Here is a 22067-nt window from a genome sequence, read left to right as displayed (position 1 = left end):
TATATATTTATGAGGTCAACCGAGTTGTATAAATTTGGCACTATAGTTGTAACGATAAGGATTGTAAGAGCAATTCAAAATCAACACTGAAAGAAACGAAGTACTCTTTCCCGATGAACACCTGAAAGAATGTTTTAAGTGTAGACTAGGCTCGCTGTTTGTGCACATTCGCATTTAAGTCGATAATAATTGCCATACAATTTCTTCGGTTGTTTTTAATTGTTCCCCTCGCTGTCTATGATTTAGTTAGAACAAAACATATATAATTTTCTGTACGTAACGCTTTTTTTTCTTGCAAAGGTACGGTTTTCTTTGATAAATGTTACATAATTAAATGGTACAAGTTTAATATTAAATGCTGCTTTTAATTATAGTTCTTGGCAAGCGATACAGGTATCAATTTTCAAGTTAGTCTCTCGTGGCGTAGTGCTATCAATTATAGAGGAGAGGTACTTTTATTTATTATTAATACTTACGATTGGTTTTGCGTGATATAGGTGATTTTTTTCAAAAAAAAAATATTTTTCAAAATTACTAAATTACTTCTTTAATTACTTAGAATTACTTTTTCTTCTCCTGGTTATTTCTTGAACGACTGTCAACAATTTCATGTTGCTGAAAATCCACATAATTTGTATTCGTATTATTTTTACATATTTCTGGACGAAATGATCGGGCCCATCCGCAGTCTGTAATTGTATCTTTTTTAAAGTTAAAAAACACGAAATTTTCATTGCGAGGAAAGATAAAACCAATATATTGTTTTTTAGATCAAATTTACCAGAAAGGAAGAAATAGACCTTTTCTACTTATAACTAAATTCTCATTTTCTCAAGTTTCTCATCCTGTTGCATTGCATGTGGATATTTGTTTGAAAAATAGAATGAATACATAATGTATTTTACAGTAGGGGGCAGACAAAATATTTTAAAATGTCATAATTAATCAAACTTTGGATCTATTGTTAAATATACTATGGTTCGTTTTGGGGTATAATAACGGTTTAATTGAAATAATATTTTAATTTAAAATTTCTAAAAAAATGGGTTTTAACGAAAATTATATTGCCGCTTTCAATTGAGGTAGGCAAAATTTTCATTCTCTATTGCTTTCTGTATTGTATGCAACAGCCATTCGTGCAGTAACCGATTTTATTTTTTTCTTTACAAATTTTTACAAATAACCAGACTTTAATGTCAAAAAAAGTTTTATTGCTTTCGGGTACTAAAAACATCGTTTACTTTACTTTTTGTGAGAAGGCGTACCTTGTATCTTTAACTAAGTACACCAAAACATTTTCATTTACTACACATTTCCTTCCCGCAAAGCCACCAGATTTTAAGCATTGAACATGTTTTGTGGAGGCATAAAGGTAAACTGAGTCAGTTGCCACATCTTATACAGGATATACAATGTCAACGTCATGAGATAAGATTATCCTGAGAGAATCGATTATCTGATGCTGATGCATGCTACGAAGGATTACAGAATGGCAAAATTTATGCACATGGCTATTTAAGTGACTATCGATTTTTTAAAAATTCCTTGATAATGTTCGTTTGATAATGGCATCGATTGTTGTTAATACTGATATATCCCAAATATTAATAATATATATTTGCATTTACTGGGTGGTGCAATTTCTATATCACAGTATATAATATACATAATATACGAATGTTAGTTGTTTATCTGAAATTACCTAATAACGTACAAAACGATGCAACAATCAGAATTTATTTAAGAAATTGCAACATTATTGAATTACTTTTGAACTGTACTCTGTTGTTACTAAGAGAGGGTGAATGGAAATTACACTTTCCTGAGCCAGATGACAAGCACCATGATCTTATAATACCTATAGTCCTATAAATTTAAAGGATATATATTATACCGTAATTATGTAAAAGTATCTTTTGTCATTGAACCAAGTACCACAACAAAGAACAAAGAAAATCGAAACCACAATTGCCCATCGTCGTGCAAAATTAATTAATAATTTTAGATGAGTCAACTTTGCTTAATTTTATTTATTTATTTATTTATGGTTTAACCAATTTACAAAAGTGTTACATACATTAAAAGCAAATAGAGGGAAATGTAGCAGTATAACAGCTAGAATAAAACAAGAACAAAATATAACAATAACAATAAATAGAATGAAGTGGAAACAGAACACATCAGAACGAAATGAGCGGAGGCTGCCGACAAAAGGACCAAGGACACTTACACGCGTTCAACATTCTAGTAAGGGGTGAATTAACTTCATAATTGGCGCGATGGTAAGGTATGCGAAACATTAAGTTATCACAGTTTCTGTAAAATGCTTTGTAAAATAGCTGAACAGTGATACCATCTTAAAGAGAAAAAATAAATCACTCTGAAATCTTCTCGTCTGAAGAGTATCAATATTCAAGGCCTTAGTTATAATACTGTATCTGATACTCATTATAGATTTTGATATCCGTCTTTGAAGCCAAAGATCTTAAAAATACTTTCTGAACGGCTTCGATATTATCTATATGGCATAATATGGGGACCATACCACAGATGCATCTCCAGTCTCGAGCGAACCAAAGAGATATAAAAGAGTTTAAAGCAATGTGGAGTATGTTGGCCACTATTGCGTGCAACAAAGCCAAGAACTTGAATAGATCTGTTTACCACTTCCGCAAAATGTGTCACAAAACTTAGTTTAGAATCGAAGCAAACACTCAAGTCTATATCTATATGAGTGAATGTGTTTCTGTTGTTTTGCAAAAATGTACCGAAAAACTAACGGTCGTAGAAAAAGTATAGTATGCAACACGTTCGGTAAACTTTTTAACTCACTCCTTTATTAATTACTTTAATAGTTAATTAAATACCTAATTCCAGAGGGGCAAAGTTGACATATCTATATCATTGGTTTCTTGTTGTTGTTTCTGCCGTATTCAATGCTCCGGCGACTTGTCTAATTTTGTACGATTATTAATTTGGCTTAAAACTTTTTTTAAAATGTTTGAATTCCATACATTCTTTGCTATTTGTCGTTTGCAATTATATTACATCTGCAATATGCAAAACATCCTACCGTAAAGAAAGCAAAAATCTGTCCATGCATGCTCATCAGAAAAATTGATAATATTATTGTCAGCGGAATCTTCTCATTCTAATTTTAACTATTTAATAACATAAATAATACACCATTCTGCTAAGAGTTTATCGACTGGTATGAAACCTATTTAAATAAGCACCTAAAAGATGATATTATTGTTGCTTAACTAGCAAAATGCAAAGGCGTTCAAAGACTATTTTCAACTTCAACTCATTAAAAACTCGACCAAATGTTTGGCAAATTGGAAATATGGTTACAAAGAGGTTGCCGAACAAGCTGGCGGACATATTCGTTAATGAGTAACCTGCTTTGTGTACAAGAAGATTCATTTGAATATTCGGCTTCAACTTTGCTTTTATTTTCCAAAGAAACTTCCACAAGTTTACTGTAAATACTGTTTATAAATCTTTTTCAGTTTCTGATTTCTTCTGAGCTTGATTGAAACAGCTTCACTTAAGCTCTGAAGAAGTCAAGAGGATGATTGGCGAAACGTCAGCAAGTTCCCGTAGGAGGAATCTCTCTCTCTCTGCTACTCTCCATAAACTCTTAGTGGGTATTCTTTGCCCCAAAACTATTTTAGAAAACCTGAGATGTGTGAGTCTATACAAACTGTCGAACCATACTTTTCCTATTTTTGTTCGGTGCTGTAGATTACGGCTTGATCTCCGCTTAGTAGGCCTTTATTGAATCGCAAGTCCAACTCTGCACGATGAATTTTCTTCTCGGTACATGTACAAGAATGCGGCAGACTCTCTGTGATCAGAGTATTATACTGCACTTGTCGTGGGCGTCCAAGTCGGCATCCGCCTCGGGTCACAATATGGCTTCTTGAGTAGTCAACATGGCCGACTACCATTGTTCCCCCATTCGGAGACTGTGGCGTTTGTTGACTTTTACTTTAGAAATACGCTGCCTCATGCTGACCTATTTGCATTCGTCGATAAACTGAACGACCAAATAAATATCTATAGACATTTCAACATTGAGTAACGGACTACAACTATGTTCTCCATAGGTATATCTGGTGTTTCTAAATTTGAAGACAAATATTGTTCAATATTGAAAGTAAAATATATCTTGGATCGACATTTCTGTCTCACAGCTTCATAATTATGTGAAAAATTGTTTTTATTTATATCTCCACTCTAACAGAATTTAAAAGGATCCAATTTGTCAAAATTAGCCAGTTTTGATGCTTTTAAGAATCCCTATAACGTATTTCTTCGTAGAAATTCAATGCATCTTGTGTTTCCCTACTAAAAAAAACATTTTTCAATTTACTGCTTTTTGAAAAACTGTTAATTCAAATAAAATAGGCTTGCCTTTGTTTTCATATAAATTCAGAAAGAGATTAAAAATGGTTTTAAAAAAAAGATAAATGGACATCCATTAACTCTAAGAAATTTTTAATTTTATTTTGAAAAAAAATTATTATTAAGAGTAACTTTAAGCAATTTGCCAGCTTTTTACCGCAACACTAGTTTGTTGCTATTTAGATTACTATTTAAATATAACACATATAATAATATGACAAGGGTCAAGTGAAAACATATACATATGGTTAATTTACATAATGTACCACAACTTGTTGTATTTATCTTTTTAAAATTTTCAATTCATCTGTTGCTGAAACATTTTAAGCCCCAAATAACGCGGACTCTGTTGTCCTATAGCTAACCCAAAATAAATCTCTTAATTTTAATACAGTATTCAGTAAAGAACTTAGGTAACCAAAATATAATATGTAATAAAATTGTCATATTGGTTTATTTAAATGCGCCTGCTGACTTTTTTCCTATGCATTTAAAAAGGAGAATAGAATTAAAGTCCACTTATCAAAAGTTAGTCTGTCTTTTTATGTCAATTTATTAATTATTAACAAAAATAAAAACTTCTTTTTGAGATTTGATTTCGTACACATAGCTAAAATAAAGAGAAAAAATCCTTTATTTTTCGACAACGGCCGTGTTCAAGCAGCAAAAAATACTTCCACAAATCATATTACTTTCAACGAATCAGTCCGAACAGAGTCGTAAAAGCGTTAGCGCCTTTAATAAGTGAATTATCTTCTTCCCTTTTGTTGTTTTTCGTTTGCTTTTGCTTCCGCGTCTCTCTTGGACTCTACCCATTTGTTAAATTGTGCCCTTTCTCTACCTAATGATGTCTTAGCGTACCTGAGGGAATCGAGATAAAAAGTTATATAACTAAGCGGGGATTATGCAGCCTTAAAATTTGACATTAATGTGAATTTTTCATATTTATCATTATCAAGGAGATTGGATCTGGCAAACATTTTATAATTCATAAATATCTTAAAATTTTTGAACAGGGTTTACAAACTTGTGGCTTAAGGAAAACGAAGAGCATTTGATACCGTAAATATTTTTAAAGCTAAATACTTAAAATGAAATCCATTTTCAAACTGACAATAACCGGAACGGGCTTGAATAGCCGCCCAGGTCTCCAGACTGAACACTAATGGACCCTTTTTTAATAAGGGTACTTGATCAAGTTTTTAAGATATCAAAGACTTGAAAGAACGAATAAGACAGGAGAAATGTGCGAAAACAAGTTTCAGTTCCATTTAGGGTATTGTCCGTTAGAAAACATTATATATACTTTTTTATTTTACTGTTTTACAAATATAAAAATTTTCTAAAAAAGATATAATTTTATTACGGTGTTTTTTCTAGAATAAACTATTTTACTCATGTCAGAAAAAATCGGACTCACTATAGCACGGTGTGTGCCACTCTACACTCCCGATTTTGATAATTTTTTGTTGTTGTTTTGCTTCTTTCTTCAACATAAAGTCATGACCAACTGAGATTATTTAACAAACGAGTGAGAAGAGAGAAGTACTATTAGGGCTTTTTTAAAAATAAATTGGCAACGAATTCTTATTCAGTAGTACTCAGAATGCAACTATACCAATTTTTATAGTGTTTCAATACGAGGTGTTTGAAATATCGGTGGCGCCCCGCTTGTAAAATCTTTGATTGTGGTTTGATTTTTAAACCTTTTTTTTGTTGGGTTGCTCTCTCAAAAACGCACTAAAACCTTATGTTTCTTATTACGTAAACTTGAAGTCATGGCTAACTGGGACTATTTTCTAATGTCGAATAATGAGAAGGGCTATTAGGGATTTCTTTAAGTGTCAATGAATTCTTATTCAGGACTACATAAAACCTAACGAATTTCCATGAGATTCTAATACAGGGTGCTCGAAATATCGCATGCCCCTCGCTTAAGCATTGCTTCTGTAGCATGTTTTATAATTCTTTTATTGTAGCATAGATGTCGCTGAAAGGCATTAATGATTTTGTTAAAATTAAATATGATTAGATATGAACTAACAATGATACAACGCTGTATTTTTTTAATTAAAAAGGATTTTTAATTCTCATCAAATAATGAAAATAACAGAAGTGACAAAATTCATTGATGTCGGCATTTTGTTTCCTTTCTAAAGCAAAGGAGCCACGGAGAAGCGAAAATCCGACGGTCAAATTCACTCGTTAATTATATTTTAACTTTGTTTGAATTATTCCTTTTGAATAATCAGATTTATTAATGCTGTTGTTTTAAGATGACACTTTTTTATCAATATTTTTTAAATTTGGATAATTAAAATTTGTAAGATCTTAAAATCACATACAAAATAATCGTTACTTACAAGGTTTAAAATACTTATTTTTTTTTTAAAACATTCAAAACTCACTGGTCTAGTTCCTTTTAGATAGTCCTGAATACGAATCTGTTGTCATTTTCAATTTGAAAAAATCTCTCAAAGTACTTCTCGATTTTCCTCTTCAAAAAACTGTGTCAGTTAGGTCGATGACTTTGGTCGATGCTTTATGAAAAAACTGTTTTATTTCTCTTTAGTAATGCTTAACCGAATTTTATGGAAATTAGTTTAGTTAGATTTTATGTATTCCTGAATAAGAACTCGATTACGCTTTATTCTCCAAGAAATCTCTAATAGCCCTTTTCGATATTTGACATCAAAAATTAGTCCCAGTTCTCCATGACTTGTTGATGTAAAAAGAGAGTTGATGTAAAAAGTTTTAGTGCGATTTTGAGAGATTTATGAAACGAAAAAAAATTTTTAAAATCAAACATTAATCAAAGATTTTACAACGAAATCCAGCCTTAAGTAAATGATAATTAAAATACCCTGTGTCAAAAATTCTATAGAAATTGGTGTAGTTGTGTTCTAAGTATTCCTGAATAAGAACTCCTTTTCCAATTATTTTTTGTAAGAATCCCTAATAGATTCCCTTCTCTCTTCTGCCTCTTTTGTTAAATAGTCCCAGTTGGCCACGACTTTCAAGTTGAAGCAATAAGCAAAACAAAGTTTAAGTGCATTTTTCAGAGGTCTATCCAACAAAAAAGTATAAAATTAAAAGGAGAATTAAAAATAGATCATATTGCAATGGCCTTACCATTTTGTAAATTTTTGATACTCCTTGTCGGTAATTGGCTCAATTCGTTCCGAGACTAATATTTCGTAAAACTCTTCTGCCTTCAGGGGATTGAATTTCAGCTGAATAATCCTTCTCGGAGTTAATACTCTCTCTACAACTTCCTTTAACACTTTGTAAGGATAATAAGTTGTGACTGTGGCTAATGCGGTATAATTGAAATTTCTGTCTACCGAAGGAAACGCATTTAAAAAGTCTCTCCAGAATAGGTAAACGCTATTATAATCTGGCCTTGGAATCAAAATCACCTGCAACCAGCGACATCATAAATTTAAATTAAATCAAAAAAGTTATAGTTAAAACACCTAAAATGAACAAACAAACAATTATAAAACGAGAAATGAAAAAAAAAATTGTTATACTATTATAAACCAATTTGCCTGAGAGAAAATACTGGGTGTGCCATTTACACTTTTAAAATTAATATGAACTTTTCATATCTCAAATCGCTATCTAGACATTTTTATTAGCTGTTTAGCCACTTTTTTATGAGAAATTTAATATTTGGGCATATCAACAACTTTGAAACTTACTGACTTCGAGAAAATGAATTTTGGAAGGTAGGTATGGTCTGTTCATAGATATAAGAAAGTGGCCAATTGCATTTGAATGGGATTATCCAAGGGTGGTCATTAACATACAATGCAATAAGATTGTTACCTAAAGTTTCGGAATTTAAATTCTGGTAAAATTGTGGTCCGTAATAGAAAATAATTTTATACCTACCTGTGTTCTTTGTTTTGGTATACTACTTAGTTTAAGTTTATTAGTAATCATTCTTATTTTGTGTGCAATACAGTGTGTTTTGAATCGTGTGCGAATTATGCAAAGTATGTGCCAGTCTAGCGTATCTCAGGAGATGCTCCCGCCCAAATGTAGAAAACACTATTCTATTGAGACTAAGGAAGTTATAAACAATGTTTATTTGACTCTCATTGAACGTGGTGCTAGCAAGCAAGCATCTTTAGAAGAAACGGCCACATTGACGAAAATTCCAACATCAACTGTATGGAAAATTGTGAATAATCCCGGCGAGGAAAAAAAGAAGCGATGCTGATATTTTCTCGAGTGTAGATGAAAATAATCAAGATATAATACGGCGTAAAATTTACCAGTTATACGATAGTGCCTACGTTAGATATCTTAATTAGGAGGCTTGAAAAAGATGAAACTGGGGTTAAATGTGGCAGAACTACCTTATGGAAGTGTATTCAACACATGGGTTTTAGATTTGAAAAAATTGACAAAAGGCAAGTTTTAATGGAATCTTTTAGAATTCGGAAATGGCGACTGGAATATCTAGAAAAAATTAGGATTTACCGAGAACAATAAAGGACAATTATTTACGTGGATGAAAGCTGGTTCAACACTTATGATACCCCGGAAAAGGGTTGGGTTGACTCAAGTGATAAGTATAAAACAAACGCGCCATCAAAAAGAGGTAAAAGAATAATTATTTTGCATGCTGACTCTAAAGATGGTTGGATTCCAAATGGACTTTCTCTGTCTGCGAAAAATATTAAGGATTTTTCTCTGGATTACCATGAAGATACCACCGCTGATTTATTTGAAAGTTGGTTTAAAAACAAACTAGTTCCAAACATTCCTTCTAATAGCGTAATTGTAATGGACATTGTAAGTTATCACGGTAGACTAAAACTCCTTCGTCATGTGACACAAAAGCAACAATCCAAAACTAAAAAGTAAAAAGCAATTAATTGAGGTTCTACAAAGCTTGAACCTACATAAGGAATACGTCTGTGATAATTATGCAAAAAATCTAGGGCATACAGTTTTAAGGCTTCCACCTTACCACTGTATATTTAATCCCATTGAACTGTTTGGCACCAACTGAAATCTGCCATTCGTCGTAACAATGTATTTCCCGGTGTTAACTCCAATGTCCCCAAACTTATTGAAACCGAATTTTTTAACATCCCTCCACAAAGTTGGGCAAATTCTGTTACACATACAGAAAAAGCAGAACAATCGTATATCCATATTGCAAATAATATAGAACAAATAATAATTAGAACAGGCGATGATAGCGATAGTGATACTGATATATTATGTGAATAATTTTAAATAATTTAAGTAGGTAATAAAAATAATTTGTAATTTTATTTTAGATTTAAACATAAATACATATATAAATAAATAAATATTGTTTAGTATCTTTCCTAACAAAACCCCAAATAATTGAATTCTAAGCAAAGTACGGACCTGTTCGGTCATATTTCATTCTTACAGCTTGCCCGGGTCTTTCCTTAATTCGTATCATTTAGTCACTTTCTTATATTTATGAACAGACTTTACCCTGTACCTCGATAGTTTTGTGGCATTGTGTTTTTGTAGAAATTATTGGCACAGACAAAAAAATTTACACCGTGTCCAGTTTGGCACCTAAGAACAGCTCTATTTAAATTTTATTAACTATTTCAAAATCGAGAATTGGAATTCCTGTTAAACCAATTATTAACTGAAATAAATGCCCGTTTTTTAATAAATTAACAACTTTTGTACGTTCTTTAACGACATCCAATATGCTCTATTATATTATCCATTCCTGTAAGTGTAATACAGGCCTACACCTACCCGCTCAAATGCGTTTCTCAATCTACCAGTTTGTGCTAACCAAGGGACGTCCGTTATACCCAGCACCAAAACGCGATCTTCGGGTTTAATTGTTTTGACGATACCTTTCACCAACCTTTTCCCGATTCTTTTGGGTTCCAGGTGTTTTTCGTGGTTCGGTACCTTCTTGTAATAAATCTTTTCGGCGCCATCAAAGAAGATAATAGAGGGTTGAAGCAATTTCGACATTTTCGTAACGAGATGTATTAGCATCGTTAAACCCTAAAATATCATCTTGTCGTTACTATAATCACCAATTAATGTCAGGGATAAGAATAAGAGAAATGCACGTTTCCTATAATAATTACGTTCATACAAGTTAAGTTTCTGCTGCAAAATTAAACTCCAATAATGCAACTCATGACATCCACGGCTATTAATTACTGTTGCCCAAGAAAAGGTCATAAAACATTAGGACTTATATTATAATGTATCTGGCCATGAAAATTTAGAAACCGACAATCTTATGGTACGGTAATTTTGCAAAAATGAGTAGACTGTGCCGCAAAAATTGACAACTCATTCTGATTCTAACCTAATTTAGTAAGTTCAATTCGACAGAGCTGCCCTGCCACTGCTTTTTAGTAAGGGTAATTTAGATCATATTTTTTAATTTGGAATTTTTAATATTTTTCGTAATAACCTTGAATATTGAGTTTTTAATGTGTTATTAGGTATAGCAAATTAAGTCCATTATTTTCAAAATTGTAGGATGCACCAAAAAATGTTAAAATTTTGGACACCCTGTACCTCGTCAACAAAGTGCTTTCGGGCCCAGCTGTAGAATACGCCCCTAAGTTACGACTGTGTACTAATAAATCACCATCTAGATAATGGTGTATTATGTAACAATCGAATTTATTAAACACTCGCGCTGCGCTCTGCTCGTGCCAAAACAAAATCGTGACGAAAGTGACGTTTATCAAACTTTTTGAATAATACCTTAGAGTAACAGATTCGTAAGGAGTGCGTTAAAAATAAAAAAAATGAATATAATTTAGATCAATTATTTTATTTACTAACCTTATTTCCGGGATATTTATCAGCGGTAATTTCAGGCGACAAATCAAATAGAACGGATTGAGTGTGCGTTAAAATTGCGTTTGCAAGAAAGTGTTTGCCACTATGTTTGGGACCAGCTATTAAAACGGATCTTGGCTTTTTCATTGCCTCAACACCAAGAGGAAGAATACAATTTAACGCAATCGCCTGCCGAACATCGAGCAAAGCCCCGGGGGGGTCCAATTCAATTTGCCTCAGTTCGCTGTTTTTGTAGCTAACAATAGAAAACACGGTAGCTATATGATAATTCGAGAAAATATCGTATGCAAAAACCTGAAATCCCCCTTAAATTCGTCCAACTTAGCGACCGGATACGTTCGAATTATTTTGTTCGATACAAGTTCGTGAAAGAGATCTTCAACAGTCCGATGGGCTGTCGGGTCTTTTTTACCTTTTTTCTTGCCTTTACGTCGTTTGACCTTTTTCTTTTTGTATTTTTTACGTTTATCAAAAGCGAGTGCTTCTTGAAGAACGTCCAATTCCATTCTAAAAATATTTTTTTTTACACCCTTCTCTAAAATACCCAATTATGTATGTGCGTAAGTGTCACTTTAAGAGATCAGCTTCCCCGTGAACGGCCGAGAAACATTTTTGGAACTTTAGTCACGGGTTTGAAAGCGATCGGATCTTTTCGATAGATTTTAGTCATGGCTTTTTGAGGTTTGTGAGTTCTGACGGTAATGTCCTACGTCACTTAGTGTTTGTGCTAGTGCTGTTTTGAGGAAAGGTACCCAAGAGGTCATAGAAAAATTATAGATTTCTCCTGTCACTCGTTTATCAATCACAAGCTCCGTCGCGTTTGTTGCATAATCTATTAATACTAATCAAAAAATATATTTCCTTTCTTAGGTTCGATAAATTGGTGGCGTAATGTTATTTTTATGATTAGAAGCGAACTAACAGTTTGCTGAACATGCATGTAAATAAATTAAAATTAAAAGGAAGAGGGATCGTAGAATGAAACTTCGCTAAAGAACCAGGATTCAGCTGGCTCCGGATGATAGTGCCCTGTAAGGGCCCTGTAATGGATGGAGACTACAACGACGGTGAAGGCGGAAAAGGAAACGACGACTGGTTATCTAAAACTGATTGTATGCAAAAACCACGAGAGAGGAAAGGAAGGGAAAACCACCTAATTATTCTCCCTAGCATAAATCTACAATGAGATACAAATGCAACGGACAGGCCTTAAATGGCCACAGTGTGCGAAGATTCCCCGGGAAGAATGCGAGTAATCACCCTGAAGTAGAATTTGATCGAAAATGCCTGCGCGAAGATAACACACATAATAACCGACCCCTTTTTGGGTAGAAACATGGAATAAAGGTGGAGCGAGACACTGTAAACCCTGGGAAACAGCAGGAAGGAAAGAGAACGAAAGGTTTATTTACAAATCTAAGGTGAAATCAGAGAAGCGAAGGACCAGTCGATTATAGAACTCTGGAGTAAGAAGCACTACAAATGATGCATGGCTATTATTATATTCATAAAATAGTGAAGCTAGATTCAGAAGCAAGCTTCCATATCAACTAATCAACACCGGAACGGACGAAATAGCTGCAGAATGACGGTAACAAATGGTAAAACTTATAGGGTAACTTGAAAATTCTCATCAAACCTTGTAGCTGCATATATACCACTGACAATATTCCAAAAGATTGACCAACGTCTGTGTTATTCTCTAGACCTCAAACAAGAAATCGTTCAGACGCATCAGCCTCATGTCCTATTTGCTTAAAATATTTATAAAAATACCAAGGTACCAGAGATGCTTCATGGAGCCTTAAAATAATATTGCAGACATGTCGAGACAGACAGCCATATATTTATGCTTCATCGATTATGAGACAAGGCTTGATAGACAGAGATCATGAATAATCAAACTTGAATAATACAAAAATCGTTGGGTCCTATATTGGAATCAGAGCCCCACTGTAAAAACGGGATGGAGAACAACGAGAGCGGTAGCAATAAAAAGAGGGATCAGACGAGTTTGCATTCTGTCTCTACTCTTCTTGAACACATATTTTGAAGAGATCCTTTTCCAAGTGTTAAGTGACTGCGAGCAAGATGTAAATGTAAGTTACGCGGACGATACGATATATTAGATCATAGCGAAGCTTCCCCTTGAGAATTATTGAATAGACTTACAACAGCCTGCAATAAATACTTCCCTAAGATTACAGTTATGGTTATTTCCAAGAAGCACATCGGCCAACGAATATAATAGTAAATAACGAAGTGATACAAACAAGTAGCTAAATTAAAGTATCTTGGGTGTTGTATTGCTGCAGATTTGATCGAGGATGTAATGACAAAATTCTCAGAAATGATAAATACTATCTACTTGTTACAAAACTACTGGATTCCTTCTGCGTCTTCAGAGCTTGACTGAAACTATTTCACACTAGCCTGTGGAAGCTTCTTTGAAAAAAAAATACTACCTATTATCAGGTCTAAGAGGAAAACAGATAGATGTCTTAGATGAAAAATATTCGAGAATGGATTGGAAGGAACGTTCACACATTACTCAGAATAGCAGAAAGACAAAATTTTTTTGTTGTAGTTATCTTCAATCTTCGATGAGAAGAAGTACATAAAGAAAAGTCCGAAATAGTGTTTCTTGAATTTGAGACCCTTATTATTGGCCATAAACATCCAGTTCAAAAGCTTCGACGGATCGAAAAAGAAAAACACTATATTTATTTATTTATTCGTTTTATCAGCTAGGTTATCTGGACCTGTTAGCAAATATTTTTTGAAAACCGATAAGCGTGTGCAAAGTGTCAGCTTAGTTAACCACGGTCGCAATCCTATTTGGAATTTTCCTCTGCTGGGGGTTTGGGAGTTATCAGATGTTTTCGGTAGGTATTTTGACGTTTGTCAGTCCTTATAGTCACGTCACACGTCACTCAGTGAATGTGTTTGTAACTATTTTGCAAAAATATACTCAAAAACTAAGGGTCGTCGAAGAAGGGCAGTGTGCAAGACGTTGTTAAATTGCTTGAGTCAATCATTTTTAAGCACTCACAAACTAGTGACTAAAGTGCCATTTATCCAGTTTGTTGCATAATGTGCTATTGTTCCTAAAAAAATGATCTGATTGTTTTAAATTTAAATAACATTAAGAGCATATGACCGAAGATGCTGGTTCTGCATGTTTTACTCCGTAGGTTTTCAAGTTCTGAGTTGTACGCTTTTGATGCCTTTTGTGAAGTATTTTGTCCTCGTACTTTTCCTTCTCTGGAGGTGATAATAACAAAATATTGTCAAGAGTGTCAAATTTTTCATTTTTTTATGAACTCACGTAGTAGTCGAGATTCAGCTAGTAAGTTTAACCAGGCATCCGGTATGTTGACCGAGTAAGGGTTGTAACATAAAATTAAAAAAAAAATACGAAGTTGCGCTAACTCCAGTTCAAAATTCATTTTAATCCTGAAATTAATCAATTAGCAGTATCAACAGATATTTTTTTAAAATACTAACAAACAAATAATGCTATATTACAAATAAATGTCTTATGGTAAGCTGTGGAAATATTTACTGTTGAAACAATTACAACTAAGAAAAAATAGTGTGCGAATCAATATTCAATTCTGATATTATTTAGGTCACTATGTGATGAAGTTAGACAGGTTACAAGTGCAGCAAGGAAGAGCTGTCAGAGGCTCACAGGGCTTCCTCAGAGGAAATGCCATGTCCATAGGTAACACATCAATTTAGTTAGATCTGCTAGTTCATAATTTTAACTCGTAATTTTAATTTTTAAAATATTAACTATTTTCCAGATATTACGTATGACTATACCTCATAATCTCATCAACAGCCTTCCTGACTTCCAGCTGTGTTTCATAGCATTGTTGTTCAGTAATAAGATCAACGTACGGGTTTTCTTCAGGATTATCGCGCTCATTTCTTTCACTCCAGAGCACTTTGTATTCTTCTTCCCCTAATTTTCGGAGATCTTTCGAGAGGGATTCGTCAAACTGATATTCAAACTCCCCGGGATGTTTCTTTTTTGTTTTGCTCGCTTCTTTTTTTCTTTTATTTTCAGATTTTTTCTTCTCCTCTTTCGTTTTCTGTTCCCTCTCATTCTTTTTTCGTTGGTTATCTTTGCCACCTGATTTTATTTGCTCGCGCCTTTTTCTTTCGTATTCTTCCATATATTCTTCCGGTGTAAGAGTTTCACCACGCACCAATAATATCGTGCCTCCCTTTTCTTCGGACGGATAGTTGTCAAACGTTTTTGCAATTGAAAACCATCGTCGAAACCTGATACGAAATGATTTCAAATATCGCTAAAGTAATATCCTACGCTAACCATTCTCTTATTTCATCTTCAATATCCTCGAACAAACCCGGAGCTACGACCCTTAAAATTCTCGCTTTTTCTCTATCAATTGCTTGAATATATTCCCTGATTTTCTGTTGTCCGTATCGGCGGCGGTTTTCTAGATTCTCCTCAAATATTTCGAACTCCCTTTTGGATTTGCAACTCGATTCGGTCATACCTTTAAAGGGATTTGCGATTATAGTAGGAGTTTCAATAATAAAGCCGCCGAAAAATTTGGATTTTAGGAACATTTTGATACTTATAAAGACTACTGTCGAATGTCAAACAAATTAGGGCACGGAATGTTTGCAATTTATCCCTCAAAGTTGCGTATCGCTTGTATTGATATTCCTTTTCAAAAAGGTTGTCTTTGGTACTTGTCGCAAGATGGCGGAAAATTTGTTGATATTGTTGCAACTATTATTCGATGTAATTTTTGTGCTACATCTATCTCTTGTAAAAGTCAATCTGTACTAGACTACGATTTTCTGTTAGTTATTTTGCAAGTAACATTATATTTGATTAGTAGGTCTGAGCATAAGACAAATGTATAGGGGATGTTATAATGAGAATGGTTCTCCAAATTTTATAGAGTTCGATACATTTTTTGTGGTATATGTGAATACTAAAATACCAAAAAGCGTCAATAAAACGCCGTTTAAAAATTTTAAGACTAAATAGAAAACGAACACTCGCATTATGCTTAATGTATACGGAGAAGGTTCATAACAGTCCCAACTAATCCTTGGGGACAATATTGGTATATATCGACAACTGTTAAAGCAGCGACCACGGTTAACTTAGAAAAAAATTAGACCTTGTTTAAAATTCCTCTACGCAGTTTCAAAATTTTTCTTAAATTCGGAAATACAGGGTGATTTATAAAGATTGTCAAATATTTAGAGATTTGTTGATTGTATTTAGATTTTAGATTGAGATTTAGCTCTAAATTAAAAGGTTTAAATAGGAACCTTTTTTTACAATTTTTGGTTTCTTTGGACATCCAATAAATAGTTGAAATGATAAAATGATAAAAACTAGGCACATATTAAAAAAAAAATGATGGTAGCATATAACATCGAACTTCAAATTTAATGTTGCCATCTTGCACAGTTGCAATGTTAAATTCATTTTAAGATATCTTTGTAGATAAATTATAAATAAACAATTTTAATACCTATCGTTATTTAATAAAAAATTGATTATGGTTTCTCAGATACAAAAGTTCGTGAGTAAAATCCAAGTATACCTAGTATAATATGTTGTAGATAGTAAAAATATTAAAACTTTTTTTTTGAAAATCAACATGTTTGTAGAGATTTAGCAGAACATCAAAAATGACATTTTTAAAAAGTCATCATAACCGTTGTCGATATGTACTGATACTGTCCTCATGAATTAATTGGCACCTTGTATATAATTTGCTGATAATTCGAAATGGCTTAGCGAAACGCGTGGCCAGAAAGTCGTATTAGTTGTAACGTTGTTGTATATTTAATAGAGTTTTGTTTCAAGATTCACAGAGTATCTGTGGTTGTGGCTTTCCATCAAAACTTACTTACGTACTATTTTTACATCTACATCATTAAAAGTGTAATAAAAGACAGAATTCTGGAAAACCCAATATGGCGTCCATAAGAAATAAATTGAAAAATATCGATCCAAAACGAAAATTTGTGCAATTATAGGTATTAAAATATAACCAATCAAGAGCCTTCGTTGATCCTCTCTGTATTTCAAATATTTTCTCGATCGGTATCCCCTCCAGAGCTTTTGTATTTTTGTGGCAGCAACGGTTTGAAGGGCAAGCGGAGCTGGTGGAATTATGTCAGCCCCAAGCATCATAAGTTTCTTTCTCCTTTTTAAATTTAAATTCTTTTCGAAAAAATATACTCTTGCCTGCCTTGCTCTTTCCGCCGTTTGAATCAAATTAATAAAGTACTTGATGTTCTTTTGATCAATTTTCTCATGGCTTTCATTTGCAAAAGCAACCGTTTTTTGAATTTCCGACCTAAAAATTGAATACGTTAATTTTTATACACATAAAATGTTACTGAGATTGCCGCCAGATAGATAGATAAAATTTAACACAATTTTGTTGCATTTAAAGCAAACTAACCAGAACTATGCATTTAATTTTAATTCCATTTTAAAAAATGCCTCTGCACCAATTTTAAAATAACTCGTACAACACAGAACAAATGTCTATGCAGAATTCTGAAAAGTCCTGATAAATTAAGTCTAAGATTTGAGTTTGAGATGCGGCTACTTTTTCTAAGAAGCGGCAGCCTCGCATTACTATAAATCATCGATTTCATCAAATTTTCAGAACAATTCTAATTCTCGTTTCTATGAACGTATAAATATATAAATAAATTTAATTTAATTTGCACCAAATTCATGAAATGGTAAATTAAGATGTTCGCATAGACTGTAAAGATTTGCCAAGAAATATGTGTGACATATTACATTTTCGTAGTTTTGAAGATGACTTTCGTATCTCCTTCATCGGGAAAAACTTTTTCATCTTGAAACGTAGCATCCTCAGGAATTTTCGTTAATACTGTTGTCCCTTTCTAAAAATAATTTAATTAAGGAATACAAACTCATCAATTTACAAAGATAAATCTGAACGTAAACAAAATGAGGAGTCCGTCTAAGCTAAGCGGTCACCGATTTTACTCTTCCTATTGCAGAAAGTATATTGTATGCCAGCAGTACATATCTCATCAGATCATTGAGGGTCGGTTTATACATCTAGTATTAAATATGCGATATTAAATAAATAATACAACGAAATTTATAAAATTCATATATTTCTTTAAATATTTTTATTATTATTTGATCCCTTGCTTTAATTTACTTCGAAGTCTTTTTCTCTGAACTAGAAAGATAAAGTTTTATTATACCATGTAATACAATTTATATATTATATAATTTATGTAATAATAAAAAAATATATAAAGTACAAGTACTTAATCGGTAGCCACCTGTAGACAAAGTGGTATTATATTATTTAGAACTAAATATACAAAAAATGTATATAACCATATTTTTGTTCTCAATTTTATTTGAAAATGTTTTTTTTTCTAATATAAAATCTGGTGTTGTGATGTCTAACCAATTCAATTAAATAATTTTCATAATTTGGATTTAATGTGGGGATGTTTTAGCTATTGTTCGCTTAGCAAAAATGAAAGAAGGATGTTACAACATCGTCTTAGAGAAGAACACCAAAGGGTAAAGACTGACCTAATATAGAAAACATAAAAGACGAAGAAACAAATGTCTCATTATATGGATTAGGAAAAATTAATTTTTCTTCACTGCATATTAATTTGTACCTAAAGCATCAATGTTCTCGTAAAAATTGAGTCCACTTTGCAAACTTACGCAAAAAACATCAGTTGAGCATAGAAATAATTGAAGCATAAATGCTTGACTGCTTACAAATCATGAAATCATGAAAAGTTATGTTGAACTAGTGTTCGAGTTAACAGTTTTATACATCTCGGGTGAAAAGTACTAAGTACATTATTCACTTGACCACCTATTCGTTTTCACCACAATTTGGAAAATATTTATATGAATTTAACTAATTTATAATAGTGGAACGTATATTTCATTAATATGACATGTTTTACCTAAGGTTATTCGTCCCCGTTCGCTGAAATTTGATAACCTGTTACCTTAAATTCCTGCAACATGTCCTCAATATCTAAAGGTCTATGATGGAAAATCCGAGGGTTAAGAATCTCCACATCGTACGGAACCAGTTTTAGTTCAATAAGGTTACCGTCAATGTAATGATACTCCGAGATATCGATATTTCGTAGTGCATCGTGAAGTTCGTTTAATCTTATAACGGCTGAATCTACAATTTTTTTAATGGTGCTTCTTTTTTGCGGCTGCAGAAGTAAGTAAAATGGTTAATAATGTTTCTGAGCCAGGTAACGCATACCTGGGCAAGTTGGTCGAGACAAGTAATCAAATTTTGTACAAGCATGCAATATTTAGCATACAATCCTCCAATCAAGTCTCTGGTCAAATTTCTGTCCTTTGTTTGTTTAAATTTGTCCCGAGCTTTCTCATCTTGTTGCGTTAGAGTTTCCAAATCTTTACGAGACTTTATCCACCACTTTGTATAGTATTCAAACGACATGATATTGAAACGGGAACATTAAGAAAAACACGCAAGAAAATGTGTAAATTTGGGGGCAATACTTGTCATTTTTTAACGTTAGTCATAGAAACGGGTCAGTCAGCATTTGGCCAACAAGTCGACCACTGACATTTGGCTCGGCGTTTGTTATATACAAACGATCATAATCAAATTGCAAACTAATCAAATTATTTAGTACTCTTAATCTATGGTCTTCTGTTCTCTAATCGGATGTTTTTGGAGACATTACCCGCGGCTTAAGTTTTTACGTTTGTCAATTCTGATGGTCATGGTCATGGACAAAATTTCTTTGAATTTTCTGTTATTATATAAAAATGTGCGTTCTACAAGTACCACTAGGAATTAGACGTATCACAGGTCAAATGGGTTAAATGGAGTATAAATGCTTTCAACTCTACCCCTTTATTTCAAAATACAGGGTGTAAAAATGACCCATCTACCCAATTGGACAACTATGACCACAATCGGAAATCTTGCGTCCGGACTCACAATCGCGATTCCTATCAAACAATCCATTGCTGCCAAATGATGTCTACGGCAAATATTTCATATTCATTTGGAAAAATACATTGAAAAACATATTTAGGCTATTTATATGTCACATTTTATATGGTCATTTTTTACCCAGCCACTATATTATTTAATAGCTTTCCGAGCCATATACATTCTAAAGCTTGTCAAATAAAATTAAAACAGACTCAAAACATCGCCATTACAGAGCATTTCAGTAAGCTTATTTGTATATTCAGATCGAAATGTTGGTTGCTTGCCAAATAAAAGTTTATGAGGTAATTTATGTGTGGAGGCACAACAATAAAGGCGTTCGTAAATCAATCAAAGTTTTGGTTGATGGTTGTTAGGCTTGTTAAATGCAAGATACTTTTGCGGTTCTGAAAGGAAAAGTGGTTGTACTGGTTTTCTTTCGTAATTTGGGTTGATTACTCTAATGGTGAATTAATGCTGTTTGAATCTTTTACATAGTAAGAGATTACGTCAATTTTTGCAGGTTGTATACCAAAAATTAATTGACTAGTGTTTGCCGTGTTAACCGAAAAAGACATTAGTATTGTCCTTGCCAAAAGTTAGTAGCGAAACCTGTGCAGTGTTAGTTTTTTATTCATATTTGAGCCAATGGTAATGAAATCTTGTTAACACTAATAGTGAAACAAATTATATTTTTAAAAATTAATTAGGGAGCCTAGGTAGCGTTAGTGTTAGTTTGTTTCATGTTAGAACTTATTAAACTTTAGGCTGCATGATTTAGCAACCCAACACCATAGTTAACTTGTATTGCATTGTATACCAAATTTTTGGAGCAATTTGTCTTTCGACTATCAATTTAATTTATTAAATCAGACAAAAATTACTCGAATAAACTTTTACTGGATGGACTGGGTGGATTTCAGATAAAAATCACTTTATTAAGATGAAATATAGCGGTTACGCCCTCTGGTGGAATATGAAAATATTGTTCGCAGTCTTCCTTTTTCTACTTTAGTAAAAGTAAGCTTCTAGAACCAATTATTTTCGAGATTCAGTACTTTGCATGTATATAGCACCCTTATTAGTCAATTAACTCTTTTACAAATTCTTCTATTAATTCCTGTTAAAGTAACGCTATTGTTTATTAAAGATATTACGGTAAAACGACTTCCCGCTTCGGCGGATTTCCAGTTCATCTTCCTGAAAATTGTACTAATAGACCAACGATTTTGTATTGTATACATTTATATGTTGATAAATGAATAAATTGAATGAATGGATGAATAATAGTTAGAAAAAATCAACCAAAATAACCGGCCGATTTCCTTAATATATCTTCGACAGTTACATTTATACTGCAAAATGGGGAAAAAGGTCAGATCATTTATTTTATAGGTTTCTTTTTCTTATCCAGTTTTTTATCTAAACACAATCTAAAAGATTATTCACTGCAACGATTAATTGGTAAGCCAGTATAAGCTGGTCTAATTCGCCCCTGCAATTTGTCTAAGAATGCTGGTGCGAGAGGGACTGATAATTATTATGTATCTTTAGGGGTTAATTTGGGGTTACCGTTACGCAGTAGTGGGGAGATAGAAAGCTAGGATCAACTGATAAACCTACTACATTAATCATAGCAGGAAATTTAATTTGAAAAACTTGATTCTAATGATGATGACGTTGCAATGAGCTCAAAATAAATTTTGTCTTATGATAATATTAGCCGCTGATAACTACATCGTAACTAATCGTAAACGTATATACAGATATACACTTAAGAACTGTACACCC

The 22067-nt window shown here is 32.9% G+C and overlaps 1 protein-coding gene across 1 annotated transcript; it reads right to left on the bottom strand.

Annotated features, from left to right (window-relative positions):
* Nucleotides 1-5002: 5002 nt before the first annotated feature.
* On the bottom strand, nucleotides 5003-19808 carry LOC132703253 (dynein regulatory complex protein 11-like). The gene is made up of 11 exons (XM_060672404.1): nucleotides 19572-19808; nucleotides 19300-19518; nucleotides 18080-18186; nucleotides 17314-17621; nucleotides 15599-15788; nucleotides 15085-15549; nucleotides 11551-11763; nucleotides 11239-11491; nucleotides 10177-10437; nucleotides 7543-7829; nucleotides 5003-5271 (listed from the first exon to the last, which is right to left on the bottom strand). Exons 1-11 carry the CDS (start codon nucleotides 19770-19772, stop codon nucleotides 5160-5162), a joined length of 2616 nt encoding a protein of 871 aa, XP_060528387.1. The 5' UTR covers nucleotides 19773-19808; the 3' UTR covers nucleotides 5003-5159.
* Between the last annotated feature and the right edge of the window lie 2259 nt (nucleotides 19809-22067).

The sequence above is a fragment of the Cylas formicarius genome, unplaced genomic scaffold (assembly GCF_029955315.1).
Source record: "Cylas formicarius isolate icCylForm1 unplaced genomic scaffold, icCylForm1.1 PGA_scaffold_10__41_contigs__length_53128322, whole genome shotgun sequence".
Taxonomy (NCBI): Eukaryota; Metazoa; Arthropoda; class Insecta; order Coleoptera; family Brentidae; genus Cylas; species Cylas formicarius.
The sequence above is the reverse complement of the archived record's forward strand: the minus strand, read 5'-3'. Positions and strand labels throughout refer to the sequence as shown.